This window comes from Giraffa tippelskirchi, chromosome 11 (assembly GCF_054371585.1).
Source record: "Giraffa tippelskirchi isolate mGirTip1 chromosome 11, T2T-mGirTip1v1.2.pri, whole genome shotgun sequence".
In the NCBI taxonomy this organism is placed as follows: Eukaryota; Metazoa; Chordata; class Mammalia; order Artiodactyla; family Giraffidae; genus Giraffa; species Giraffa tippelskirchi.
The window spans coordinates 108,910,509-108,938,446 of NC_137285.1; the positions used below are offsets into that span (position 1 = coordinate 108,910,509).

At 48.8% G+C, this 27,938-nt stretch overlaps 2 protein-coding genes across 23 annotated transcripts in view; one reads left to right on the forward strand and one right to left on the reverse strand.

Moving 5' to 3' along the window:
- The window catches only part of GRAMD1B (GRAM domain containing 1B), a 179,252-nt gene extending 167,915 nt beyond the window's left edge, over positions 1 to 11,337 (forward strand). For 7 of the 14 annotated variants that reach the window (XM_081541415.1, XM_081541416.1, XM_081541417.1 and 4 more), the window contains 6 exons: positions 1,084 to 1,187; positions 2,016 to 2,219; positions 3,402 to 3,492; positions 6,986 to 7,093; positions 7,388 to 7,505; positions 11,174 to 11,337. In XM_081541415.1, the coding sequence (XP_081397541.1) occupies positions 1,084 to 1,187; positions 2,016 to 2,219; positions 3,402 to 3,492; positions 6,986 to 7,093; positions 7,388 to 7,505; positions 11,174 to 11,263 (715 nt within the window). In that variant the 3' untranslated portion in view covers positions 11,264 to 11,337. Of the gene's footprint in view, positions 1 to 1,083; positions 1,188 to 2,015; positions 2,220 to 3,401; positions 3,493 to 6,985; positions 7,094 to 7,314; positions 8,363 to 11,173 lie in introns of those variants that run through there. The other 7 variants (XM_081541412.1, XM_081541414.1, XM_081541425.1 and 4 more) reach the window with 2 other exon arrangements.
- A 6,064-nt stretch (positions 11,338 to 17,401) lies between these two features.
- The window catches only part of SCN3B (sodium voltage-gated channel beta subunit 3), a 72,424-nt gene continuing 61,887 nt past the window's right edge, over positions 17,402 to 27,938 (reverse strand). For all 9 annotated transcript variants that reach the window (XM_081541436.1, XM_081541435.1, XM_081541431.1 and 6 more), the window contains 3 exons: positions 25,415 to 25,553; positions 21,943 to 22,022; positions 17,402 to 21,581 (listed from right to left, as the gene is read on the reverse strand). In XM_081541436.1, the coding sequence (XP_081397562.1) occupies positions 21,959 to 22,022; positions 25,415 to 25,553 (203 nt within the window). In that variant the 3' untranslated portion in view covers positions 17,402 to 21,581; positions 21,943 to 21,958. The remainder of the gene's footprint in view (positions 21,582 to 21,942; positions 22,023 to 25,414; positions 25,554 to 27,938) is intronic.

A 27,938-nucleotide genomic window follows, 5' to 3' on the forward strand; every position in this document is an offset into this window, starting at 1 on the left:
TTTTACGGAGCAGAAATTCACTCGTGTCATTCAAATAGGATAGGAATTTGGTAAAAGGCTGCAGAGGAGTCTTTGGGGAGTCAAGAAGATCAAATGAATACCCACACCTCAGAAAAGGGTCTGAATCTCTCTTGTCTTTTCATTAAAAAAAAAAAAATCCTTTTTGGCTTCTGTGAGAGCAACCCCTCCCATCCCGCTCTTCTCTTTTCCCTCCCTTCTCTCCTTCCTTCCTTCTTCCTTTTTTCCTCCCTCTCCCCCACCCTATCCCTTCTTTCTCCTCCCTCCAGCCCCTCTCTCCCTCTCCTGCAGGGTCTGTGTTCCTCACTTCCAGATTCCTTGGAGGGTCTTCCAGCTGGATGTCCTTTCTGCCCAGCTCCCTTAGAGGTAGCTGCTTTTCCAGCTGGACCCCCACAGAGCCTACCCTTAGTCCAGGAAGTGGTTGCTGGGAGCGGGGTGAGGGGTCATGGGTGTGTGCACATCAGACTGGGGTGGGGTCCCTTCTTCTGCCTTGTGAGGGCAGAGCCGACAACCTTAGACATGGGGAGCGTCAGCAGTAAAAGTGAACCTTGAGGAGAGCAGAGCAGCGGCTGAGCAGGAGCAGAAGGAGCTGATGCTGCAGGAGACCAGGCCCACGGGCAGAGCAGGAGCTGGCAAAGTGCTGGGGAGGTGGAGAGGCAGGAGCCAGGCGGTAGCTGATGAAACTCTTAAAGGTGGAAGCCATGAAACCCAAGACTCTGCTTTGGGCTCGAAGTCTCTGGAGACAGAGAGAAGGGCCCTGGGCCCTCCCAGGAGGAGGCCCCATGGCGTCACAAGCGAGTTCTGGGCTGGGAGTCAGGGTCCTTCATGTTAGTCTTTGGTCCACTTACAAATTGTCAGACTCAGTTTTCCCATTTCTGAAACAAGGATAACCCCACTAGCTTTACCTGCCTCCCGGGATGCCCAGGGAAATCACATGACGTCATGGATACAAAACTGTAAAGGGCAGCGTGAGGCTGCTTTGGCCTTAAACCTGAAGTTTCCTGTTCCCAGCAGAGGAAGGTCCACCCAGGAAAGGGCTGATCTTGGTTCTGCCTTGTTCCTCAGGGTCTCCACGGAGCTGCGCTATCGGAAACAGCCCTGGGGCCTGGTGAAAACGTTCATCGAGAAGAACTTCTGGAGTGGGCTGGAGGACTACTTCCGCCACCTGGGTGAGTGCCTGCCGATGCTGCTGGGTGAACCGTCCCTCTGTCCCCATTCAGGGAGTGGGAGGGCGGGGGTGCCCTGGGGCACAGGGAGAGATGGAGGAGGTGAGGGGGCTTCATGGGATCCCTGAGTCTGCCCAGAAATGGGTCCATGTATGTGAAGGTGTGCATGTTCAAGAGACTCTGACTCTGGCCTTTATGAGATTGTAATTGTGACGGGTGGGCTTCCCTGGTGGCTCAGTGGTAAAGAATCCGCCTGCCAATGCAGGAGACATGGGTTCAATCCCTTGGTCAGGAAGATCGCCTGGAGGAGAAAAGGACAAGGCACTTTGGTATTCTTGCCTGAGAAATCCCATCCGTGGACAAAGGAGCCTGGAGAGCTGTAGTCCACGGGGTCACAAAAAAGTCGCACATGACTTAGCAACTAAACAACAATTGAAAGGATCCGTGACCCCCCAGAATGAGCCTGAGATCTAGACAGATCTGGTGGTAATTCTGTTATGAGAAGGAAATAGCCATCGAAGGCACCACTGGGAAATGTGATGTGCCCCGAGTTGCATATGTGAGGGTGTGCGTTGGAAGCCTTTGTCTACACACTGTTGAGTGACCCAGAAGAGGGCTTTGGGCTGGGCTGGGTCCGAGGAGAACTTTCTAGGGCTCATGGGCATCCCTGAGGGACCCCCGCCTTCCAGGCAACACCCCAGAGTCCGGTATGGGAACATGGTACTTTTAGAGGACATTCAGCTAGGGGTGGACAGAGCTGCTCCGGAGGTCAGTATGTTAGGTTGGAGGCAAGGGCATGTGGCCTCTTACCTGGTCTTTTGACCCTGACAGAGAGTGAGCTGACCAAAACAGAGAGCACCTACCTGGCGGAGATGCACAGACAGTCTCCCAAAGAGAAGGCCAGCAAGCCCCCGACGGTGCGGAGGAGAAAACGGCCCCATGCCCACCTGCGGGTGCCGCACCTGGAGGAGGTGATGAGCCCCGTCACCACGCCCACTGATGAGGATGTGGGCCACAGGATCAAACACGTGGCAGGTGTGTGCCAGGTGGGGGCAGGGGTGGGTGTCTCAGCGCTGTGGGCAGAGCTCCCTGCCTGTACCAGGCACACATGCACACTCACCTTGCAGCCTGGGATAGACTGGGTATGACTGGCTCACGACTCATAAAGTCTGAGGCTCTGGATGCTGTACGACTGTGGTCTTCAACCATTTTGGCACCAGGGACCGGTTTCGTGGAAGACAGTTTTTCCACGGACTGGGGTGGAGGTGGGGGTGGTTTCAGAATGATGCAAGCTCATTACACTTATTGTGCACTTTATTATTACTACATCAGCTCCATCTCAGATTATCAGGCATTAGATCTCAGAGGTTGGGAACCCCTGCTCTACTCTTTCCTCTTGCCCTTAAGCTCCCCAGCCTCTCCTGTACCCCTGTATATGCTCTGTTGAACAAAAAGTGTCTTTGGGTTTTTCCTCCATGTTCCCTGAGCTCCATGGCTCCCTAAATGAGCTTGAGCCTGAAGCTTCCGAGTTCTCAGGAAAGGCTCCGGGAGAAGCTAAAGCTCAGACCCCAGTGTTACCTCATAACACAAAGGTCAGGGGGTCCAAGGTAGCCCCCTCCTCGGTGTGTCTCCCTCCTCCCATGGAGCTATTCACACCCTCCTATCTTTGCTCAGTCGTGGAAACCTGCAGCAGGGGTTTTTCAGACTATGCTCTGCTCCTCCCTCCCCAGATATAGGGGTGTTGATCAGAGCAGGTTGAGGCAGGGGGAGGAGGAAGGTGTCAGCCTTCCATGTCCCTTGACCGGCTTCAGCTGGAACACTCCCATCTTACTCATGTGTTTTACATACAGGACTTCTGACTAACTTCTCATTTGAATAAACTGACCCTCGTCAGCATCCACGTGACTTACTCAGCATCACGTGGCCGGTTAGGGATAAAGCCAGCGCTGAAAGCTGTCTCTGGCCCAGCCCAGTGCTGTTTGCCTTCCACAGCTGCAGGTCTCTTTGTCTTGCATCTGCAGGTCCCAGCTATAGGAGCCGGGTGGTTTTCTCATTTGTTCAGTCACTTCTCTTCTAGTTTCAGAGAGCTGACAGCTATCCACGAAGCACGTGATTTCCAAGACAGCATCATGGACAGCTCTGTGCAGGACCAGCCGTGTGTCTGCTGGTGGTGGGCTCGTGGGCCACGTGATGATGGCCTCTTCCTTCTCCCCACAGGTTCCACACAGACGCGTCACATCCCCGAGGACAGCCCCAACGGTTTCCACCTGCAGAGCGTGTCCAAGCTGCTGCTGGTTATCAGCTGTGTGTAAGGGACTCCAGCTCTCCCCCAGCCCTGCCCCCACCCCTTCCTTTCTCGCCTGCCACCTCCTCCCCATCTGTCTTCCTCAGGCGTCCAAACATCCTCGCTGCTGCCCTGGTTTTTGCTTTCTCCTTTAGTCTCTCTCCAGATCGGTTGCTCTGTCTTTCACTTCTTGCCTCTTTGCTGCTTTTTTCTGTTTTATTCAGTGCTTACTGTGTGCTAGGCCTTCAGGACTCAGAAGAAAATGCTGCATGCAGCATCTGTGACAGGAACTCAATTTCAAGTGGGTCAGACAGGCAGGAATTGATGGTTACTGCAGTGTTGGATAAATGCTAATACAGAGATGCTACAGAGATTTTAGGAGCCCATTCTTTTGTTTGTGATAGGTGTTCTGGGTGTCTGCTCTGTGCTGGGCGTTGGGACTGTGCACTTATGGGCCCACCCTTTGACTGGGTGGCCAGACAAAATTGATGACTGGAGTCCAGGAAAAGTGCATGCTTATTTTACTGTAAGCAATGTATAATCATTGCCATAAGCTATAAAACTGTGGGCTCAGTAACTTGCACAGGAAGTTTGTTGAGAGAAATGAGGATGTAAAGTGGGAAGGCTTCCCTGGTGGCTCAGATGGTACAGAATCTGCCTGTAGTGCAGGAGACCTGGGTTTGATCCCTGGGTGGGGAAGATCCCCTGGAGAAGGCAATGGCTACCCACTCCTGGGAAGTCCCACGGACAGAGGATCCTGGTGGGTTACAGTCCCTGGGGTCGCAAAGAGTCGGACACGACGGAGTAACTGACACACACAAAGTGGGAGGACACAGCTCTCTGAAGTGTAAGCCCAGAGCCTGCTCTGAGGACTTTCGTATACCTTGGGCAGGAGCAGCTCAGACGGCTGAGTACCGACTGCTCCTCCGCTTGGTTGGGCCACTGCCTGACAGGCTGGCCCTTGCTGCCGGGGGCTGTGCTGGGGGATGTGGGGGCACAGCCAAGGGAGTTGGGGACTCAGGAGCTGCCCAGATGCTGGCCTTCTCGGGTGTGCACCAGGCACTAGACCGTCCGAGGCTCTGTCCTGCTCTGTGAACCCACCCCACACCCCAGCCTTCATGCCTTCATGGAGGCATTTTCAGAAACACAGAAGCAAGCACACAGCTCTGCCCACAGGAAACTGGGAAAGAAGCCCTGGACTGACATGGTTGGATTTGCACTTAAAAAAAAATCACCCTGATGGCAGCGTTGTGTATAGAATAGACAAGAACAGGCGGGGAGACCAGTGGAGTAGATGGCAGTGATCTCAGCGGGAGGGGCTGGTCGGGCTGAGGTGAGGGCTGGGGGCTGAGAGGGCCCAGAGGTTAAGGCTTGTGCCACCTGGTTATGTAGCAAAGGATGAGGACTTTCGGGTCCACATGCCCGTGAGGGTTGTGTCGTGGACAGAAACCTGGAACTTAGTGAAAAGATGTTGCAGAAGATGCTTTCAGTCCCCAGTGTTTCTGAGGTTGTCCAAATGGACGCAACAGATAGCTAATTATCAGTGTGGACCTGGAGCTTAAAGGGGGAGTTTAGGCTGCAGTTGCTGATTCATTTGTCAGTAGCATCAAAGCCATGGTGTGCACGAGATCATCATTGGCAGAGAGTATGGAGTGTGAGAAGGGAAATGGGCTGAGGACAGACCTGGGGACCAGGTAGCAAGGGGGGCCTGTTAGTGTCAGGAGGGGGCCTCTCTTGTTCACCAAACCTAAATATGTAACGTAAAAATAGATTCAAGTCTTCTGACTATGACTATGACATAAGCAGCCCACATATTTTTATAAAAGTAAATACAAAGACGAACTGTAAGACCAGTGAAAATCCACTTTCAGCAGCAGCATTTTAATGTCACTCCTACCAGTGTTAAAATTGAATCTCTGATGTTGGGTTTGCTTAACAGGAAACTCTAACCTTGGGTCTGTTCCATTTCAGCTCCTTCTGTGTTTTGTTGTAAGTAGAGATCAGGTGGCCTGAGTAAATTGTATAGTGTGTTAAGTCACGTTGGAGCTCTGATAGTTCAGGATATTCAGACCTCATCTTTCAACCCGAGCTTCCAAACAGTGGGTCTGCTCCCAGCATGCAAGTGGAACCTTCAGGAACAGCGCAGGTTGTCTGTCTAAGTGGCCCCCGCCACCATAAGCCTGCCCTGTGGCCACCTAGCCCTCACATCTCTTCTGTTTAGACCACCCTCAGGCCTTCACTTGAGCCACATCGAGGGGTGTCCCTTGGCCTCCGCTGAGAGCACAGACCAGACTGTAAGCACAATCCCAAATGCAGGTGCTGAAGTGGTTGCAGAACACCTTGAAGAGGTGGCTTTCAGAGAGCCAGGTGTCCGGTGCAATTAAAGGTGGTATCATTGAGATTCAGTACCTCACTTAGAAGTCCTTGTGGAGAGCTCAGAGAGCCCCAAGAACACAGCTGAGTAGCCCCAGGGATTTGTAGCCGCCCCTTTAAGGAAGACTGCCTTCCAGAGTGCTGGAAGCTGGGGTGAGAAACACAGAAACACATGCCACATGTACCACACATTTTGAAAGGTCAGAGACGTGGCATAGATTTTCTTTTCTTTGTTGGTCTTTTTTCCATCTATTTATCTTCCCATTTTTGTCATCCCTTTTCCTGTGTGTCTGTACCTCCTCCTTTAATGAACGTAACTGCACCCCTCGTGAGGAGTTTCACATATATCCCTTCCGTGGGGGGCTTCACATACACCCTTTCTGTGCACAGAGTCACCCCAGTAGAGTGGGTATTATTGGGAAACTTGGTAGGAAGTTAAGAGGCTTCAAAGCCGGGAGCCAGGCTTTGTGCCCGGTCCTGCGTGTCTCCGTCCTGTGTGTCCCAGAGTTTTCATCTCTCCATCCCATGAACCTTGAGGCCACTGAGGCCGAGGGGAGAGAATTCTCAGGGCCCTCGGTGACTGTCTCCATTCCCCACTGGGTCCGACCCCTGGTTATCCTCCCAGCTCCCTGCCTCCTCGTAGCTCCAGCCTATCCCTGGGAAGCCTCGCCTGGTCCCCGTGCCCCTGGCGGGGCTCTGGCAGATGCACGGAGGAGCCAGGAGCTCTCAGGCACACCTGGGAGGTGTGTGGGGGCAGAGCTTGGAACCCCCCTGAAATTCCTCCCGTGGTTCGGCTTGGTAGGAGGAACCTTGTCTCGATTGATCTCCCTTGAGATGCCAAGGGTCCGCTTACGGTTGCCCCATCCCTTCCTCACTCGCTGTCCTCATCTGCTGTTTTCTCTGCTCCTGGTCTGTCTCTCACTCTCTCTCTGTCTCTCTCTCCCCTTTGCTGCATTCCCCCCACCCCCACCTCCCCCAGCTCACTTACTCACTCACTGCGATGCTTCAGGTGACCCAGTGGTCAAGGATGGTGGCCTCTGGGGTGGGGTGCATCCCTGCCTCTGAGAGGGAGGGTGCCCTCCTAGATTTCCTCTCATAACTGCTGTTTCCACCCCCTGCCCCCCTCCCCCAATCTCCTTCTCAGCCTGGTGCTGCTGGTCATCCTCAACATGATGCTCTTCTACAAACTCTGGATGCTGGAGTACACCACCCAGACCCTCACTGCCTGGCAGGGTCTCCGGCTCCAAGAAAGGTAACCCCAGCCTCTTCCCTTGCTACCCTCCCTACCCCCCTACTGTGTCCCAGCGCCTGCCTCTGCGTCTCTGGGATGGCCCTGCTGCCCTTGGCGGGGGTAGGGGGTGGGTAACCCTTGGGAATGAGTCCATGGATGAGCTCTGACAATTGTCCCTGTAGTTTAGTCTGTTTCTGGTTTGGGGCACAGGAGAACCTGCGAAGGACAGAGCACTCTGATGTGGGGTCTGGGCGCCCAGGACAGTCCACTGGTCATAACTCCAGCTGCTGGGGAACCCCTTCTCCTACCCCACAGGTTACCCCAGTCCCAGACAGAGTGGGCCCAGCTCTTAGAGTCCCAGCAAAAGTACCACGATACTGAGCTCCAGAAATGGAGGGAGATCATCAAATCCTCGGTGATGCTTCTTGACCAGGTGAGACGCCCCTGCCTGCCCTCCTTGCCCCGGTCTTGTAGACGCGGAACGTCTGCCCTGCGCTCTGAGAGGAGCACCATCTCCCTCCACCAGACCTCCTCCTCCATCCCTTCTTCTCCAGGCCAGCCATGGTTCTCGTTTTAGAGCCATCCTTGAGTGCGCTGTTGGAAACACCCGGGTTCCCCAAAGTTACATCAGTGAAATAACATAGTGGATTTGCAAGAAGAAAAAACTGTAGATTAGGTGGAAGGAGAGCTATTTTTTTTTTTTTTTTTTTGGTAAGCCATAGCCATCTGACAGGCATTTAAAGAGATAGCTCCTTTCTTACAAAGATTTATCTTCCCAGAGAGCGGGGAGCCTGGTGGGCTGCCATCTCTGGGGTCGCACAGAGTCAGACACAACTGAAGTGACTTAGCAGCAGCAGCATCTTCCCAGAGGGCGTGTCTTTCTAGTTCCTTTTGATGTGTTCCATCCATCCTCCACCACCTACTGCCCTCAAAACACAGACACAGCACACAGCATTCAGGACATGGCTTCTCCTCAGAGATTGTGCTGAGAGCCTGGAAAGAAGGTTGTACTGTGTCTTTTTGTAACATCTTCTTCCTGCTATCTGAAAACTAGATGCATCTATTTAAGACAGTCCTCCTGGGGCAAAATCATTAACTTCATTTCATCAGAAAGAGGTGGTATCCTACCCCTGCCACTAACTAGTCTTTTGACCTTAAGCAAAGGATATAGTATCAGTGACCTTCCATTTCTTCATCTATAAAATGGAAATTGTAGTCGTTGCTTTATGAAATTGCTGTCACATTTGCTCTGATGGCACATAGCCACTCATTAAATTTTCTTTCTCCTTCATGGTTTGGTCTCTTAGTTCTCAATTGAGGAGAGAGAATTTTAATGCAGCTACCAGGATCCCGTTTAATGGGTTTAGCTTGTGCTCAGTTGTGGCTGACTCTTTCTGACCCCATGGACTGTAGCCCACCAGGCTCCTCTGTCCATGGAATTTTCCAGGCAAGAATCCTGCAGTGGGTTGCCACTTCATTCTCCAGAGGATCTTCCCAATCCAGGGACTGAATCCGAGTCTCCTGCATCTCTTGCATTGGCAGGCAGATTCTTTACCACTGTGTAACCTGGGAAGCCCCAGTGGGTTTAAAGTATCACGTCTTAGAGCACTGGAGCCACGTTTAAGGAGGGCGTTTTTTTAATCAAAAGAGGGTAGACAACATAGCAAGGAGTCTGGAACTCTGGCGCCTCAGGAAGATTGATAGGATTAAAGATGTGCTCAGGAACAGGGAAGACTGGGTGGGTGAGCAGAAGAGGACAGTCTTCAGACCTTGGGGTCTAACAGCTAGAAGGGTTAGACTGCCTGTAAATCTCCAGGGGACTGAACTAGGGCCAGAAGTTACAGGATATCGAATTTTTGAGTCGTCAACTAGAATCAGACTCCTTATGGTTAGAGCAGTCCAGATATGGAATAATGGGCTGCTTCGAAGGACTGCGGTTCCATCACTGAAAGTGCTCCCAGGGTGATAAGGTGATGCGTGGGGTGAGGGACTTAGAAATTAAAGGGGCAGGGGCACTTACTGGATGATCTGATCCTCTTCCAGCCATGGAATCCTGTTCAGGGCAGGTCTCCTTCAGGAGGAGCTCGGGGCCATCAGATCTGTAGCCTGTAGACTCGACTCTATGGGCTTCCCTGGTGGTGCTAGTGGTAAAGAACCTGCCTTCCAGTGCAGGAGACATAGAGATGCAGGTTCAATCCCTGGGTCAGGAAGATCCCCTGAGGGAGGAAATGGCAACCCACTCCAGTATTCTTGCCTGGAGAATCCCATGGACAGAGGAGACTGGAGGGCTACCATCCATGGGGTCACAGAGTCGGACATGACTGAGCAACTTAGTATGTGTGCAGACTTGACTCTACAACCATTAAGATTGGTGTTTTGGAACTTCCCTAGCGGTTCAGTGGTTAAGACTTCACCTTCAAATGCAGAGGCTATGGGTTCCATTCCTGATCAAGGAACTAAGATCCCACATGCCTTGCAGCCAAAAATCCAAAACATAGAACAGAAGCAATATTGTAACAAAATCAATAAAGACTTTCAAAATGGTCCACATCAAAAAAATCTTAAAAAAAAAAAAATCAGTGTCTTGTTCTGTTCCACTCTTTTTTTTTTTTCCTTTTTTTTAGCCACTTTTTGTGGCTTGCAGGATCTTAGTTCACCAGCCAGGGATTGAACTCAGGTCCTGGCAGTGAAAGCACCAAATCCTAACTGCTGGACCGCCAGGGGATTCCCATCATTCCATTCCCTTTAAAAGAACATTAAGGAGCCGCTCATCCTTACTGAGCAGAGGGTATAGGAGAACTAAAGAGAAGAAGGTGGTGGATTAAGCAGAGAAATCAGAGGTTCTCAAAATCCTTAACAATTTACCTGCGAAATGTTCTCTGTCCTGGGCTGTAACAAAGCAGCTTATCCAGAGCCAGGGTTGAAACGTGTGGTGGACCTCATTTTAGGGTTCTCACGCTGGAATTGCCGCATGTAGACTCCATCCCGTGATGTGGGATGCGTGTGTTTCTTACAGGAGGTTAAGAAATTCAGTTAGGATTCCGTTAATTCAGTGATATGGGTACAGCTAGGAGCCTCCTCAGCTCCCTGCTTGGCACCCGTGGTGAATAAAGGAAGGATAGGACAGTGCAGTCTCAACATGCCTGAAACAAAGGCATTAAAGATGACTGCAGTGCAGAACCCTAGGGAGCGGTACATGAAAGGCCAGGAGAGAGAGAGATGGCTGTGAGCCAGAGAGAGTTTGGGTTTGTTCTGGGCCTTCACAGTAGATGGGTGAAGGACCTCGCTGGTGGTCCAGTGGTTGAGACTTTTCCTTTCAGTGCAGGGGTTTCAGGATTCGATCCCTGGTCAGGGAGGTAAGATCCCACATGCCTCGTGGCCCAGAAACCAAGAAACAAAACAGAAGCAATATATTTTTGTTAAATATTTACTTTTATTTGTTTAATTATTTGGCTGTGCTGGGTCTTAGTTGGGGTATGTGGGATCTAGTTCCCTGACCAGGGACGGAACCCAGACTCTCTGCATTGGGAGTGCAGAGTCTTAGCCACTGGACAACCAGGGAAGTCCCCAGAAGCAATACTGTAACAAATTCAATAAAGTCTTTAAAAGTGGCCCATATAAAAAAAAAAAAAACTTTAAAAAAAATAGTAGATGCATAAGATTGATGGGCAAGAGTGAAGTGTCTGAGCTGGGGAGAACAGTGTGGCAGCTGTTCCAGGGTAGGAGGGCAGTGTACTTGGGATCAGCAGGAAGCCAAGCTGAGTGAGAAGACCAAGCCAGCGGCCTTGTATGCAGGTCCCGATAGCAATGGAAGCTTTGAGAGAATTCTTAATTCAGAGCAACAAGGACCATGGCGGCGGGGGGTGTCAGTGACACAGCGACCCTTACCCTGGGGGTGCCCAGCTGTCCCCCTTTGCCCTGAGACTGTGTCCCTGGAGAACCACCCTGTTTCAGGAGCCTGCCCCCTTCAGCTCCCCTGCCCCCTTCAGCTCCCCTGAGTGGCAGGGGACCTCCCATGCTCAGGCGCGGTAGGTGCTGCTGGCTGGAGAAGGCCACTTGAGGGCACAAACCCAGGCTGGGGGGCACTTCCTTGTCTTACAGATGAAGGACTCACTCATCAATCTTCAGAATGGCATCAGGTCCCGAGACTACATGTCAGAAAGCGAAGAGAAGAGGAACCGGTACCATTGACAAGGCAGGAGCTGGGGTGGCTGCAGGAGGCCTGTGCAATACATGTACAGAGACCATATAAATATATACATAAATATATATATATACAGATATAAATATATATATTATATACAGATTTTAAAAAGAGCTAATGCCTATGTACCAGGGAGAAGGAGTAGGGCCACCCCCTGCGCTGCCGGCGGAGCGCCGAGGAGGGCAGGGACCGCCTCTCAGCACCGACCTCCCCCGACCCTCCTGCTCCCCATCCTGTCATCCCCACCCTTTCCCTTGCTGACCACTCGGCTCTGAGAAGGGAGATGTCGAGCCAAAGTTATGCCTGTGAAGACCCTGGGGTCGCAAGAAGAGGTCTCAAGGGGGGCATTGCTTAAGGTGCTTCATTCCTGAATCCCCTTTTGGTTTGTTTCCAAAATAGAAGAGAATCTTTTCTTCCCTACCCCACGATTCCCCCAAGATGTTCTCTTGGGAATGAGGAAGTGTCCAGGGCAGGCGCCCAATCTAAGCTCCACCGTACAAGGCCGCCCCATGTGCGTGGACCACGTGCCACGAGTCCGGTGGAGGGGTCCCGCAGGCCGGCTGGGCAAGCTTCTCTGGAGGGTTTGGGCTCTGTGGCTGCAGACTCCTAAGGGCTGGTGTTCTGACGAAGGGCATCCTCCTCCATTACCCCCTACACCTTCCTCTAACCTGCGTGGGGTGTGGACCCAATAAGGGTGGGGGTCTCTTCCTTTCCCACCCCACCCCCTTCTCTCTGGTCTTTTCCCAGGCTGGATCTGGGTGAAGTGTCACTTTCTAGTGCCTAAAGCCCTATTTTTCCTCTGTGCCCTAAGAGCACATTGTTTATTAGTCAGGGTGGAGCGTTTTTGATCTTGTTAAACTTCTCTTTTAGTGATTGTAAGCAAGTCAGGTCTGTGGCTCTAACCCCTTCCCTTTGAGCTGTCATTTGATTTCTAGGGTGAATCAGGGTTTCTAGGACCTCCAGGGTTTGAGAGGGTGAATGTATTAGCCACGGATGGATTGGAGTGTCTCACCACAGGGCTCCTCTGAGTAGTGAGCACCAACATCCATGCACTTTCTGGCTGCCAGCATCATTTCTTCTCAGTGACGAACCAGCTTAGTCAAGGGAGACGACTATCTGAGATACTTTGCCCATGAGAGAAGACGTAAGCCTTGGAGGGAATGAATTTGGCCATGGTGCATGGTTTTGGGCAGGAAAAAGCTGATCGGTCTGCCCCACTGGGGGCAGTTCCAGACCCTGTTTTTCAGAGTTGGGAGTGGAAGTTCTAGCAGAAGGAGCAAAGCCTTCTCTGGCCTCTGGCCCCAGAGAGGTATGAGATCACTAGGAGTAGGAAGAAGGCCATGGGTTAGGAAAGGGAATCGTCAAGGGCCTTTGGGGGCTGGCGTATAGAACCCATGATTCATCTGACCTCATGAGGCCCCTCTGCATGTGCTTAGCGTCCTTCACACTAACTGCTGTTTCTTCCTGTGATGACCCAAGGAATCCTGCCAGCCCTGGACAGAGCTTGTAGAGATTCTTATCAGGAAAGGATTATACCAATTTGGCAAGGAGAGCTCTTCCAGATTTCTTGTTCTAGCAGACCTCTTAATGGAACAGGCAGAGGGAAGGGAGAGTTGCTCACTCATCTAGCCAAAAAGAAGAGCTGTATTATATTCTCTTGGACTGGCCTGAGCATCCCACTTTGGCAATTAAAAACATTTCTAACTTTTCATTCTATCTGAAAAAGAGATTCTTGTTATTGCCCTAAGGGTAAGAAGAGAAGACAGAAAGATGCTGCAACCAGGTAGGATGAGAAGGTTCCATGAGGGTCATCTGGAACTGATAGCCCTCATTTAGAAAAGGAGATACGAGGAAATGGAGTTGCATGGAATCCTTGTGAAGGGTGCATGTGCCTACAGGCCAGAAGGTCAAGATCAGCCCTGACCAGGACTTTGAATGGGAGACCCTGATGAGCATCAAGGCTTATGGGTCCCAAGCCAAACGAGAAGGAAGAGTGCAGGCTGCTAGGAACTTTCTTGTTGGAGTAGCTAGAAGTCAAAAGTATTCTCAGAAACTTTTGAAAGGACAAATGGTAAATTCTCTAATTTATTCCATGCATATTTATTTATTTAAATTATTCAGTTATTAAAAGTAGTATGTTAGGACCTTCAGGGTGACTTTAAAAGGGCTATTTGCTGGCAATAAAGTGGTGGAGGTAGACCTGACTCTGCGGGATTGTTTTACTTTGGCTTCAGCTCACAGGCCCCTCTCGGGCAGAAGCAGTGACAGGGAGCTGTGCAAGGAACCCTCTGGATTTCTGGGGATTTGGGCAGAAGACAATGTGTACACATGGGAAGTGTCTCTTGGCTTGCCTCATTTCTAAGAATCTTGGATCATTTATGGGCATTTTCTCAAACCAGGAGAAAACCAACACCTCTGTTCACTCCCAGAAAAAAGCTGTTCCCTTTTACTCAGTAACCTGTCAAAGAGAAGGGACCTCACCCTTGCAGATCAGTCTGGGAGTGAAACACGTAAATGACATGGTAACTCGTGGCTGGCAGCCTGGCTTGTAAGGGAGCGTTAAAACTTCCATTTCTTATGTTATTTCTCCCCGCCAGGGCTTTTTTTTTCTCTACATAAGAACTCAGTCATACAGGAGTCTTTCTGCATCATGTGATGAGACATTTGAGAGTTTGCACTTTCTGCAAAAGGTTTTGCAGTTTCTATACAGGTGAGAACAGTAGTTAAGGTTTGCAGTCCACTCCCACTGACTGGAGGGGAATTGACGAGACTGGTGTTGGAGAGGCCAGCCATGTCTGTGACTCTCTCCTGCCCCGTCCCCATCCTGGGACAAAGGGGTAACTTGCAGGACAGTAGGATAAGCAGTTTGGAGCTCTCGGTAACAGCACTGGTCTGAGATGGTCAGGAGACCTGGGCCTGAGTCCTGGCCCCGCCTTTGGACAAGTCACACACACATACACACCCACCCTCTGAGCTTCAGGGCTTGACCTAGACTGTCCTAAGGTCAGCTCTAGCTTTCACATGGTCTTGGAGGCTGGGTCAGAGCCTGGTCAGGCTGGGCTTTCTCAAACTTGGAAGGTGCCCTGACAAGAGAGGATGGGCCTTCTGGACAAGAGCTTTGGTGTTTAAATGAGTTGTAGGGTAGTGTCTGGGTTCCCGGGAAATCCAGGGTAGTAAAACGTTATTCTAAGGGCTAAGAGGACTAGGGAGGTCCAATGAGTGGGTGGGAGAGGGAGAGGAGAAAGAGAGATCAAGCTTGCTGTGTTGTTCAGTGTTAACCTGAGAGGGTGTTTCTTCCTCTGTTGGCCTAGTCTTAGTTTCGGAGGGTTCCTTCCTTTGAACTTTTCTAAGCTGGGAAGAGGAGGAGGGTGGCAAGAAGGACACCATCTTGGACTAACCTTGTCTTCCATCCCTGGGCCGTGAAGCCTTTCATCTGTCCATCCTTCCTTCTCTTTGCTAGAGCAAACGGTGCGGAAAAGTCATTCCTGGTTCGACCACCTCTCTTTTGTCTCCAAGTTCATTGGGGTTTGGATTAAGTATGGAGCTTTGGCTCAAATCCTTGGGTTGCTTAGAACACTGACACTAAGAACCTGGGATTACCAGGAAGGCAGAGGACCAAGGAACCTAGAGGAATGCTTTGAGAGAAGTGGATTCTCTTGATTGCTGTGTCCGTGACACAAGCTTGACCATGTCCCTAAGTTTGCAGGCAGCATCTCTAGGGTGAAATCTTAGAGGTGGGATTAGGGGAAGGATCTTTCTGGACTGTGTGGTCTCAGTAGGATCTTTCCTGTGCCCTCTATGCTTCATCTTTAGCTCTGCAGAGTGGCCAAGGCCAGCCCATCCTCCCAGGGGCCCCAGGAGAACTATCACTGTCCTCTCTGCCCCCAGGTGGCAGGGCGTCCCCTGACTGTACCTGCTCACTCCACTAGGAAGCTTGAGAACCTCTCTTCCTGACTCTCTCCTCCTCCAACCTTCGTCTCTAGGCAGTGGGACAATCAGCCCATCCACCACTTGCATCCTCTGCCCTCATCCCCCAACTTCCAGCAGGGCTGGCCCTGCTCCCCTCCACCTCTAGTTTTCTTCCAGAAGATGCGGTTTTGGGTCCGGGAGGAGCATTTTTCTGGAAGGCCGTCTTGTCACACCCCTGCTTTCCTGATGTGGAGCAGGAACTCACGCACGGTATAGAGAGCCCCCCTGCACCTCTCGGCCCACCTCATTACCTCACTCCTACTCCAGCCGTGGCTGTGACGGGCCCAGCCAGCTCCCAGTTCCGATTTCCTGTGCGAAGCTCAGGGGTCTTGGGCATTGTTTTCTTTGGGACTCGAGGCCCTCAGCAGGCCTGGGAGCCCAGATTGGAGCCTTGGCTGCTGGCGAGAAGCACCTTGCCTGCCAGGAGGAGTTTGATGCTGGATGATGTACCCGACATGTGAAGGCGTAAAGGACGTTGTCACCTCTGCCCCTCAGCCCTGCCTGCTTCTCTCAACACGAGGAGACGCTGCAGAAGCGAAACGGGGGCCTCTGCTCCAGGCGGGAACAGCTGACTCCGTCTGGGGAGTATGCCCTAGGCTGGGGTGTCACGCGCCGAGATTGCTGAGTAAAAGCAGCCATCGTTGCCAACAACAGTGTGTGGCTCCCACATTTCTCTGTCCTGCACTCTAGGGCCAGACCACTCTCTGCATGGACCATATCATCTTCCCAAACCCATGGTGCTTTCCCCCTGGCTCAGCCTGGACTCCAAGGTGGGGAGGGATGGGTCAGAGGCCACCGCGGCCCCTGGATAATCCTGACCTGGGGTGGAGTTGGGTGAGGCAGAGGGAGCAGCCCCCGACACCTGCACTGGGCCATACAAGGGAAGGAATGCAGGTTGATTGCAGTCGAGTTGTCTGGCCATCTGCATTTGGACCTGTAACTGTACTTTGCCTGGCGCTGTGCGCAAGGTCTGAAAACTTAACTGCTAGTACCTAGAAAATTCAAGGCTTCCCGGTCCAATCTTAATGTAAAGTAGCTAGAGCCATGGAAGTACAGTATGAATTAAAAGAAAAAAAAAATACTGAACTACAAATCATAAATGGTGCGTGTGTTCATTGCTTGATTCATCAGTGCTCGTCGTCCCAGATGTTTTTGGTCTTCCCAGGTGTCACCGCAAGCCTGGAAAGGCATCTATTTGCAGACAAGCTCAGACAGGGGTTCCCAGCCTCTGCGATCTAATGCTTGATGATCTGAGGTGGAGCTGATGTAATAATAATAGATATAAAGTGCACAATAAATGTAATGTGCTTGAGTCATCCTGAAACCATCCCCACCCGGTCCATGGAAAAATTGTCTTCGATGAAACTGATCCCTGGTGCCAAAAAGGTTGGGGACCACTTCACTCAGACACAGGTGCACTGCCAGCCACTCAACATCTAAGACCTCCTTCCAAGGGGAGGGTAGCAGCCTCATAAAGTGAAATGGAGAAGTCTGGAAATCAGATCTGAGTCCAGATTGAAGCATCACTATTTACCAGGCCTTGTTCTTAGGCCCCCACCATTACTCCAAGCCTAAGTTTATTTTAGAGATAATATAAAATCATTGGTGTATATGTATGTGTGTTTCTTAGTATAGTGGCTAGTACTATACTAAGAATTTTATATGGATTTCATTATTAATCAGTACTATTGTTATTACAGAAGCATATGATAGACTGTGAATACCAATGACAATTTTTTGTGTAGCTTCTCCCTTTGGGGGCCTTGGCCCTTCTAGGAAGATGGACATTGGCGGACAGCTTTACTTTATTTCTTTATGTTAGATAACTTGGTAAGGAGGCGGGGGGCATCCTTTTACTAGGTCTTCCTTTCTGGGAACCCCTCCACCACTTGGCAAAAAACTTGTGTGATGTCATTCAGGTGAGAACACAGAGACTCTTGGATTCCTGTGTATTTTGGTAGATAAGGAAGGAAGGGAGATGGGGAGATGATGCATTTAATTCTAGACTGTTAAATGTATTTTTCATTCTCTGAACTTGTATCCAGTGATTCTGAGTTCAAGAATTGATGCAGGCTGGGAAAGCAGATAGAAGCCAGAGTGTGTGTAGCAGACACAGTGAAGCAAAACCAAAGCAAGCCGCATTTAGAGACACTTGATTGACATGAACAGGGAGTTTACTGAAAAACACCACCAACAGGCATTAGGTTGTTGAAATCTTGAGTGGTCAGGAACAACATTTCTAGAGTTCGGGAAAAGATTGGCTGTGAAAAATCAAGAAAAAGCCACGCAAATCTGATAACATGGTAACAAGTTCCATCAGGTCCACGGCTACACAAGTTTGCTGATGGTGTTTGATGCTGCTTCACAAACCTACAAGCACTCGTCCTTCAGTGCCTCCCTCCCTGTCACACACACTGCCGGTCAGGCGCATCTCTTGCCAAACGTGGAAGAAAAGAATAGTACCAGCTTTGAGGCTTAGCTGGGCTATGATAGGGGTTAAGTCTGATCTACAACTCAGACTTGCTTCAAGTGCTCATCTACTGGGTCCTACCGCAGACTCAAGGAAAGGGAGGTGGGGAGCTAGACATGAATCATCTACCACGGTGGAGTTTTAGAGATTAGGAAAGGCCTGAGTGATGATTTTTTTTTTTTTAACCTAAGAGCACAGGGCACACTCAGGATCTCTCTTGGTGCTCAATGCAGAGTGGGTGCCGAAATGCAGAATGAATGGATGATGGACATAATGATGCACCAGGTACTGTACTATGTGGATACATCTGCAGTGACTAGGAGGATTCACAGGGTTAGGGGTTTTTCATTTACAAAAGGAGGGGAGGAGACGGTGCTTTTTTATTGTTTCATTTCCACTTAACTTGGGAAGGGGTATGTTAGTCGCTCAGTCATGTCTGACTCTTTGCGACCCTATGGTCTGTCCATGGAATTCTCTAGGCAGGAATACTGTAGTGGGTTGCCATTCTGTTCTCCAGGGTATCTTCCCGACCCAGGGACTGAACCGTAGTCTCCTGCATTGTAGGCAGATTCTTCACCGTCTGAGCTACCAGGGAAGCCCAAGGTCCCCAAGGGAAGGGGAACCAAGATATATTCTGAAACGTATCTAGCTCCTTGCTTCTTCCTGCCAAGATATATGGGCTTTCCTCTCTGATTTTTGTCAGATTCTGAGATGGGTATATTTTCCTTCTTGATGTAGTAACTTGGGGGAAGAAAAGGAGCTATCTCTTCTGTTAACCATTCTTAACTTGATAACATATTTCCAGCCTATTCCTGCTTTGAAAAATTCCTACTAACATTTCTAGTTTGATCTCTAAGGAGAAACCAGAAACTCAGAATCAGAAATCTGGGTGTGTGCGTGTTTGGAGGGGTGGTGACACTGAAGGATAATGCTTTTAAATGGACTGAAAATAAAGGCTGATATGGGAACAGCCTGTCAAGCTTACTTCCATGCAGGAGTTGGGGCTGTGAGGCAAGGCTGAGCTGTTGGTAAGTCAGTAGGGCAAGGTGCTTACAGGGCCAACCGAGTTGAGCAGTGAAGTTCATTGGCTGTTAAGGAAAGGGAAAACCAGACCCAGACTAACTGGCCATGAGTGAATGGTATTAAGGGTCAGTCATGGGAAATAACCAGCACCAAGACAATAGATGGGGTTCCTAGAGTGATGATAGCCCTTGAGAACATTTCTAAGCCCTTTAATAAGAACAGCATGCCAGGTAAAGCTTCCATAGCAGTGCACATTTATCTGAGTCCTTTGTAGGGGTATGTGGAGAAACAGGAAGTGGGTGAGGATTTGAAGTAGGCTGGTGATCACAGTATCTTATGGGTATATAGTCATGATCAAGTCTCCCAGGAAGGAGTTTAATTGCAACTCAGGAGAAATAATGGGGTACAAACCAATGAAAAAGGGAAAAGCAAAATGAAATAGGCTCTGAAAGCACGTTTCTAGCATGGGTCAAGAAGCCAAGTGGTAGAGGAGCGCTTGAGTGGGACTAGGGATGAGAGATGTTTAACATCTCAGGATGTGCAGGAGAGGCAAAGATTAGGTGGGAGTAAAGAGATGAGAGGAAAGGAAGCCGCTGTGGTCTCCGTGGAAAGAGAGTTGGGCAGGGGCTCAGAAGACCTGGATTCTAGTTCTCCATTTACCACCTGTATGAATTTATGATTTGGTAAAGCTTGTCAGCCTCGGGCCGGAGAAGGCAATGGCACCCCACTCCAGTACTCTAGCCTGGAGAATCCCATGGACAGAGGAGCCTGGTGGGCTGCAGTCCATGGGGTCGCTAAGAGTCGGACATGACAGCGACTTCACGTTCACGCATTGGAGAAGGAAATGGCAACCCACTCCAGTGTTCTTGTCTGGAGAATCCCAGGGACTGGGGAGCCTGGTGGGCTGCCGTCTATGGGGTCACACAGAGTCGGACACGACTGAAGTGACTTAGCAGTAGCAGCAGCAGTCAGCCTCAGGCAGCCCGTTCCTTCATTTGTTAATGTACTAGCAGTATCCACCTCACAGAGCTAGTTATGGAGGAGAAATAAGAGAACTGAAATTAAAATGCTTGGTAAATCATATAACCTAATAAAAGTATTAAAGATGAGAAGAGTTGAGAAATTAGGAGATTACTTGCAAGGATAAATAGGAAAAAAAGAGGTACCATTCAACTTCATTAAAATTCACTCAGGGAATACCTGAGTTTGGGCTTTTGAAAAGGAAAAGAGTGCATTCTAGATCACAGGTTAGATGCATGGTCGAAAGGAGCTTCTATGCACCAGCCACATGACTAGGAAAACCTGACAGTAATCCAGGCCTATTTTCCTCACTATAAAGTAGGAAAATCTACATTCTGTCCCCTATTTCAGAGGGATTGTGTGGGAAAATACCAATGAGAAAGGCCTTGAATTTATGGAACGTGTTTTCTTCAATAAAATCCAACACTCAAATATGTGAACAAGGACTTATTTCAGGTCCTCCTCCCTGGGACGGCAGAGATGAACTGAGTTTCTCAGCTGAGACCCAAAGCCAAGGGAGCAGGAACTTACCCCCAGAATTTCCCCCTGATCTGGGGGATATCTTGTTCATCAGCTCCCCGTCACTTCATCTTCTCACCCCCCTTAAAGCATCCTTCCCCCTCCCATCACAGAGTGCTGAAGGACATCACACGTAACCAGTCACTCAAAGTGAAACATGAGATACTAAGATTTCTGCAGTGTTCATCTGCTCTCCAAACATCTAGGAAAAAAACAAAACCCTGGACATTAAGAATACCCAGGTGAAATATTTGAAAGCCACCTAGCCCCCCTCCTATCAGTTCACTCATTTGCCATCATCCATCTCAGACTAAAAACATGTTTCTTAGTTCAATACCATTCCCAGATCCACTGTCCTTCCGGAAGATGTCTCAGATTCACAAATCTTTTCACTAAAGGAATTCTTCAAATCCACCTCACATCCTTCTCTCTGCCTTTCTGGCCAGTTTCTAGTTACCTGAATCAGAATTCACCTCAGCCAGGCAATCCACCCAGTTCTGTGCTTGTGAAAGAGACAAGGCCATGGCCAAATTCAACTTCGAAGTCTTTTCATAAAATTATCCCATCTTGGGAAGCGTAAAGTGAGCAATACCTTGGGCTTATATCTGCTTCAGTTTATCCTTTAAGGTCTCTTAGAGTTGAGTCTTGTCTGAGTCTCGGGTGCCTCCTATAAAATGCATGATAATACTGATCCACAGAAATTTTGAGAGGAACTTTGGGATTTCAGTCCCCGTGCCCACAGGGAGACACCACCGCCCAGCCATCTCAGGCGGTGTGCTCGGCTGGGGAGACACACACACGCTCTCCCCTGGAGGGTCATGAACACACTGTATGACTTCCCACGTCTCCAAGAAATCCCACGTCATGACACTCTTGCTTTAACCCAAATCCATCACTCCTGCTTCCTTCTATGAAGACATCCATTCGCTTGCAGCAATGGGAGAGTAAGCCGGCTCTAGCCAGAGGGAGCCGATGCACGCGTCCGCCTCCAGCACATGTTCTAAGTTGAATGGAGCACAGGGAAGGGTCCGGTTGGCATGGGAGCCGCTTGCTTGAAAGTGAGGGCAGGCAGAGATTGACTCATGTAGAAATGTTGGCTCCCCAGTTCTGGCAAAGTCTTGTGGTGTGTAGAGGTCTGATGGAGTTAGCAAGGCAGGGGTGAAAGTTCAGAGGTGAGTGGATGTATGAAGAATGAACTGAAAGGATGGACGCATGAAGGGAAGCGATGTGGTCCCTGGGGCACCCTCCTGATGCAGTTGACATCACTGGACCTGGGACGGCCAGCCCTTCGGTGTTCAGGCCACCTACCAGTGATAAAACAGCTCACTGAGAATTGCCAGCCCAGTCTATCCCAGCCGAACACTTTGACCTAATCCACGATCCTTACATAGGAGGGAGAAGGGGAATTACTTTCTGTCAGTGTGTGTAAGGAATTCAAGTGGCCCCCAACACTCAGGCCAAAGCAATTCACCTTTTGAAGGACTTGAACCTCACATAGAGCTTTATGATTTGGGCATCAACTTTAAGATGTACCCTAAGGATGGGGACTCTATGTGGAGTAGAAGTCTAAGGGACCAAATCTCAAGTCACCTTGGTTTGTGGGTAACAAGGTCACTTGTACACCTGCCTCCTTATCTACCTGCCCCTCCTTTCCCTGTACATCACCTCAAGTGGACCCCTTCTATTCCTCCACTGGGACTGCAGAGTTCTCTTTGTTCTCCGATGGGATGGCCAGGTAGTCAGACCTGTTGGAGGAGAGACAGGGAAGAAAATCAGTGCGTTTGTATTCAGAGGTGGAAACACAGGAAAAGGGAAGGAGAGAGGGCCTAGGAACAAGGATGCCTCTAGAACAGGAGGTCTCTGCATCTGCTTCTGGCCGTGTTACCGGAGAGAAAAGAAGAATGGCCCTTGCAGCAGACTAGAATCAAGAGTTTTGTTTTTTTCCTTCCACAAGCAATGCACGAGTCTTATTTATCCACATTGTTCTCAAGACTTAGTACTGTTAGATTAAACCAGCCAAACTGATGGATGGGAAACTATATTTTATAGATGTTTTCATTTTCCTGACTATTGGTGATGTTGAGCATCTTTTTCATAAGTTTATAAGCAATGTGGGTGTGTACTTCCGTGATACAACTGTTCATTAGCTTTACCAGGTTTTCTTCTGAGATATTTATCTTTTTTCTTGATGGTTTCATGTTCTGAAAATATCTTCTCCCAGTCTGTTGACTATCTTTACTTATAGTGTAATAAAAATTATCATTTTTCCCCTCTCTGATTTGTGTCTTTTGTATTTTAAGAAATTCTAACTTCTAAGGTAATAAGATATTTTCTTATATCCCCTATGAGCTTCCCAGGTGGCACTAGTGGTAAAGAACCCCCCTGCCAATGCAGGAGACATAAGAGATGTAAGTTTGATCCTTGGGTGGGGAAGACCCCTGGAGGAGGGCTTGGCAACCCATTCCACTTGCCTGGAAAATCCCAGACAGAGGAGCCTGGCAGGCTATGGTCCATGGGGTCGCAAAGAGTCAGACATGACTGAAGCAACGTAGCATGCAAGCACTTATATTCCCTAATAGAATTTTATAGTTTTACATTTTATCTTGTCTTGAAATCCTCTCACAACTTATTTTTGTTTAGTCTATTTTATTTTCTATGTGGATAAAGAATTGTCTTTATACCATTTACTGGGCAGTTCATTCTTCCTTCAGTTTTTAAAAAATATTTATTTATGTATTTAATTTATTTATTTGGCTGCAGCAGGTCGTAGTTGTAGCATGTAGGATCTAGTTCTCTAAGGATAGAACCCAGGCCCCCTGCACTGGGAGCCTGGAGTCTTAGCCACTGGACCACCAAGGAAGTTCCAGTGGGGTTTTATTATTGTTATTATATAGGCATTAACCTTTTGGGGGTTCTCTGCCTTTTCTGTTTGTCCGTGTTGTATGTCTATGTCAGTCCAGCTCTATAAGTAACCTTTGTATCTAATAGGAAGTGTCTTATCCTTCCCCAAAACTTGCTCTTTGAAATAGGCACACTATAGCCCATGAGCTAATAATGGTTGTTACTTGTTTAAAGGGTTGCACACAAACAAAATCAAAGAACAGTAGGTGAAGAGACCCTCTGTAGCCTGCAAAGCCCAAAATATTTACTACTTGGCCATCCTCGGCTTAAAACTAGTTTTAGCCTTTGGGCCTCTGTATGACTTTTAAGATCAGCTTATCAAGTTCCTTGAACAATCCAATGGGTATTGTGATTGGAATTTTACTGCATTTGCAGATTAATCTGGAAGAGAACTGCTTGTTCCTTTTTCTTAGCAACTGATTCTAATCTTACGCTTTCGTTCCTCCTCTTATTGTTTTAATTCTTTCGAACAAACTTATTTTCTGTATTTTACCAGATCCTTCTTGTGTCTGAAGTTCCTGGGATTTAATCCTGCCATTTGTTATTTCTCTTGCTCGTGCTGAATTGTTTCCTGCCGTGTCTTTTCGTTTTGGATCAGATTGTAGAATCAGATTCAGCAGTGCTTTATCTGAAGAGCACTATTAAGCCTCAACTGAAAGTGGGTCCCTTCAGGATAGTTTTTCATTTGTTTTTACACAGTTATCACTGTCTGGGGACTAATTTTTTTATTGACTTTCTCAGCTTAGAGGCTCCTGGATCATGTGGGCAGTATAAATTTAAATCCTAAACACTGTGAGAGCAGGTTCATGGTTATCAATTCTCAAGAATCTTTTATGATTGTACTTGGAGTCAGGCCAGGTAGATATGTTTCCTTGGCTTTTCCTGGGCTGGTGCACTGATTATTTTGTGATCAATACTTTGCACGAGTTGTAACCCTCTGAGGATCCTAGCTCTTTTGGTGACCTCAGTTCCAACTCTGTTTCTTGTGCCCCAACTGTGAGTACCTCCTGTCCAAGGGTGGCCACTTCCTGTCCAAGTGTGGGACTTCCTGTCCAGGTATGGCCACTTACTATGCTCAAGCACTAAAATCTGATCGCCTAGGTCACCAGGAATGACAACCTCCCCAGCATATCATTTCTTTCCATCTTTATATCTTGGTCAGTTGTAGTTTTTTACTTTCCCGACATGACATATATCATGAAAAATGATACTTTATCAAGCATTTCCATGTGACAGTAGCCTAGAATTTTGATATCACCTCAGCTATGTACATCTGTGAGGGTTATTTTCTCTCTTTCCTCTCTCCAAATAACAGGCCAGCGTGGCCCCTCAGATCCCATCATTTGTTCCATACACTGGAGCCTTGGTGAAAATGACCAGGGCACCCTCTGAACACTGAAGCGGTAGAGCCCTTCTCTGGATATTCAGTCACTGCCAAGCTCCAGGGGGAAGAACATGTTTGAAGCTCCTTACCTAATAAAGGGAGAAGGCAATGGCACCCCACTCCAATACTCTTGCCTGGAAAATCCCATGGACAGAGGAGCCTGGTAGGCTACAGTCCATGGGGTCGCTAAGAGTCGGACACGACTGAGCGACTTCACTTTCACTTTTCCCTTTCATGCACTGGAGAAGGAAATGGCAACCCACTCCAGTATTCTTGCCTGGAGAATCCTAGGGACGGCGGAGCCTGGTAAGCTGCCGTCTATGGGGTCACACAGAGTCGGGCACGACTGAAGTGACTTAGCAGCAGCAGTAGCAGCAGCTAATAAAGGGCAGTGCCCAGGTAGCCTGATGAGCTCTGTGATTTACAGCAAACAGCTGAATCTGATGGGAAGAGCATGGACATTAGACAGGCTTCAGTTCAAATTCCAGCCTCTCCTCTCTACCTCATGCTGAGGTGCAGCCTCAGCAAACTACTTAGGCTCTGTGAGCTGCTTCAGCATCTAGGAAATGATCATAAAAATGCAGTTTTATGGGATTGTGGTGGCAGCTGATGGGCTTTACCTGGTGGCTAAGAGTGAAAGGCATGAAGTCAACGTTTGCTTCTTATAATGGTCTGGGGCCAACGTTCTCAGGGTCAACTTTTACATCTGTAAAATGGGTATATGCATGTTGCCTACCTTAAAGGTTGTTGTGAGGGAAAGTGGAGGACTGTGTAAATTGCTCACCACCTCACCTGTGAGAGCAAGTGCTCTGAAGGTGCAGGCTATCCCTATTTTGGCGTCTGTGGACTTACGCATTTTCTTGGGCCGCCTCTTCGGCCTTTGAGACCTTCCTGTAGCAATATATCATCTCAATGAGCAGCCACAAAGTGAGGAAGACCAGGAGGATGTACATCATGATTTCTGAGACCACAGAGGTGAAGTCCTCTCCAGCTGCAAGGGGGAGAATGAGACTCAGAATACGCAGTCCAACAAACCCAGAGCTGTCACTGAGCTTCGAGATGTATGAGACCTATTTTTAGGTGTATCTTAAATAAGCAACGGTCTACAGGAACTTGAGAGAGCATCAAAGAGATTTAATACCCTCCAGCTCTTGTGTCTGTCAGCTTTCTCACTAACTTTCTTCAGATGCTCTGGAGGGAGCGACGAGGGAGAAGGATGGGCTGGGGAAGAAGTCGTAGAGCAGTGGAAGGAATCCTGGAACTGGATGAGATACACCACACAGCTGAGTCCCCATGTTCCTACTCCTGATTTAACACTCAGCTTCTCAATTTGTAAAGTAAGGATAAGAATTCACACCATACATCATCTGATGTATTTAAGAGTATCTGTAAGATGTAAGGGCTTCCCTAGTGGCTCAGTAGTAAAGAATACACCTGCCAATGCAGGAGACAAGGGTTCGATCCCTGGTCCAGGAAGATCCCACATGCCTCGGAGCAACTAAACCCGTGTTCCACAAGTATTAAGCCTGTGCTCTAGAGCCCAGGAGCTGCAACTACTGAGCCCATGTGCCACAACTACTGAAGCCCGCGTACCCTAAAGCCCGTCCTCTGCAACAAGAAAAGCCACTGCAAAGAGAAGCCTGTGCACTGCAACTAGAAGTAGCCCCAGCTCGCCACAACTAGAGAAAAGCCCACAGCAACAAAGACCCTGCACAGCCAAAAATAAGTAAATAAAATTTTTAAAATAATATCTTGGGTGATGTGAAAGTCTGCACAGGTGTGAGGCACATGACCTAGGTCTACAGACTCTGTCCTCTGAACTTGGGGAGGCAGAGTGTCATATCCTGAGACACAGGGCATCAGAAAACGGGGACAAGGCCAGTGCCTTGTCAACCCACCCAGTCTCCTGAGCATGCTCTCTGCAAGTCTGGATTAGAAACAAGGATGTCCCCAGCTCAGCTTCCTTTCAGGTCACCCCAAACCCAAACAGAAATGAGGACTGGAGAATTCTGTGTATTAACCAGGCTGTCCTCAGAGTTCTACTTCTGGAACACAGTTTTTTTTTTTTAATGTTTATTTATTTACATGGCTCTGCTGGGTCTTAGTTGCAACACTTGAGCTCCTCAGTCTTCATTGCAGCATGTGGGATCTTGTTCCCTGACTAGCGGTCAGACCCTGGGCCCCCTGCATTGGAAGTGTGGAGTCTTAGCCACTGGACCACCAGGGAAGTCCTTAGAACACAGATCTGATTCTGCTGCATCCCTGTTGAAAACTGTTCAGTGTTCTATATCTCCCTCAGGACAGAGATCTGACTCAATTAATGCTCAAGGGGCGCTCAAGGCCACTCACCATGAAGCCTTCCTTGCCTCACTTCCGTTCTCTTGGCCAGCAAAACCTCTCTAATGCTGTGGTCTTCTGGAATCTGTGAACATTTCTTCTTCTTCTTCCCTCTTCCTAGATTGTATCTCACACCCCACTGCTACCTCTGGGCCAACATCATCTCCCGTTTTTCAATCTCCCAAAGATTCTTCTAGGCTCCACAGAAGCCACCACCTCTGTGAAGCCTTCCTCAACTTCTTGTGCAGCATTATCACTCATGTCCTCCAGGCACTTTTCCACCCATTATAACACTTCCCAGGTTGTTTTGTGATGTATTTATCTGTACTGACTGTGTGCTTATTAAGAATATATTTATTTCTGAATTATCAGCCTGTTGTCTAATCCTGGAATACTTGAATTATTTAATACATGTTGAATGAAAGAATATGAATACATATTGATCTTCCATGTTTCCTAACCAACAAAAATGACAATTAAAACATGATTGGGGGTTCCCTGGTGGTCCAGTGGTTAGGACTCAGCCTTTTCAACACCATAGCCTGGCGTTCAATCCCTGATCAGGGAACTAAGATCCTGCAATTGTGAGGCACAGCCAAAAATTTTTTTTTAATTAAAAAATAAATAAAACATGATACATGGCAAATGTCCTGATATGTATTCCTTCCTAGTAGGAAGGAAGGCTGCACTCGGATCTCCCTTTGCTAGCTCTTGGCAACAAATTAAATTCACAGTCCTTGGTTATTCATAGGATCCAAGTCATCCCCAAGGCTTTGCTCATTAAAAGCACAGCATAGCCACAGCCATGACCTTCAACTCAGAGAAGCAGCCCAGGGGTTACAGGAGCACCCAGGTTTTCTAACTGGAGCTGGAGGCACAGAAGAATGCCATACACTTCAAATGTCCTCTCATGGGCTGGCTACAGCCTGATTTGCAATGTCCTTGATTTAAAGCACCTGATCTCTCTCTTTCTTGGCTGTGCTGGGTCTTCCTTGCTGCAAATGGGCTTTCTTAGCAAACCAGAGCTACTCTTGATGAA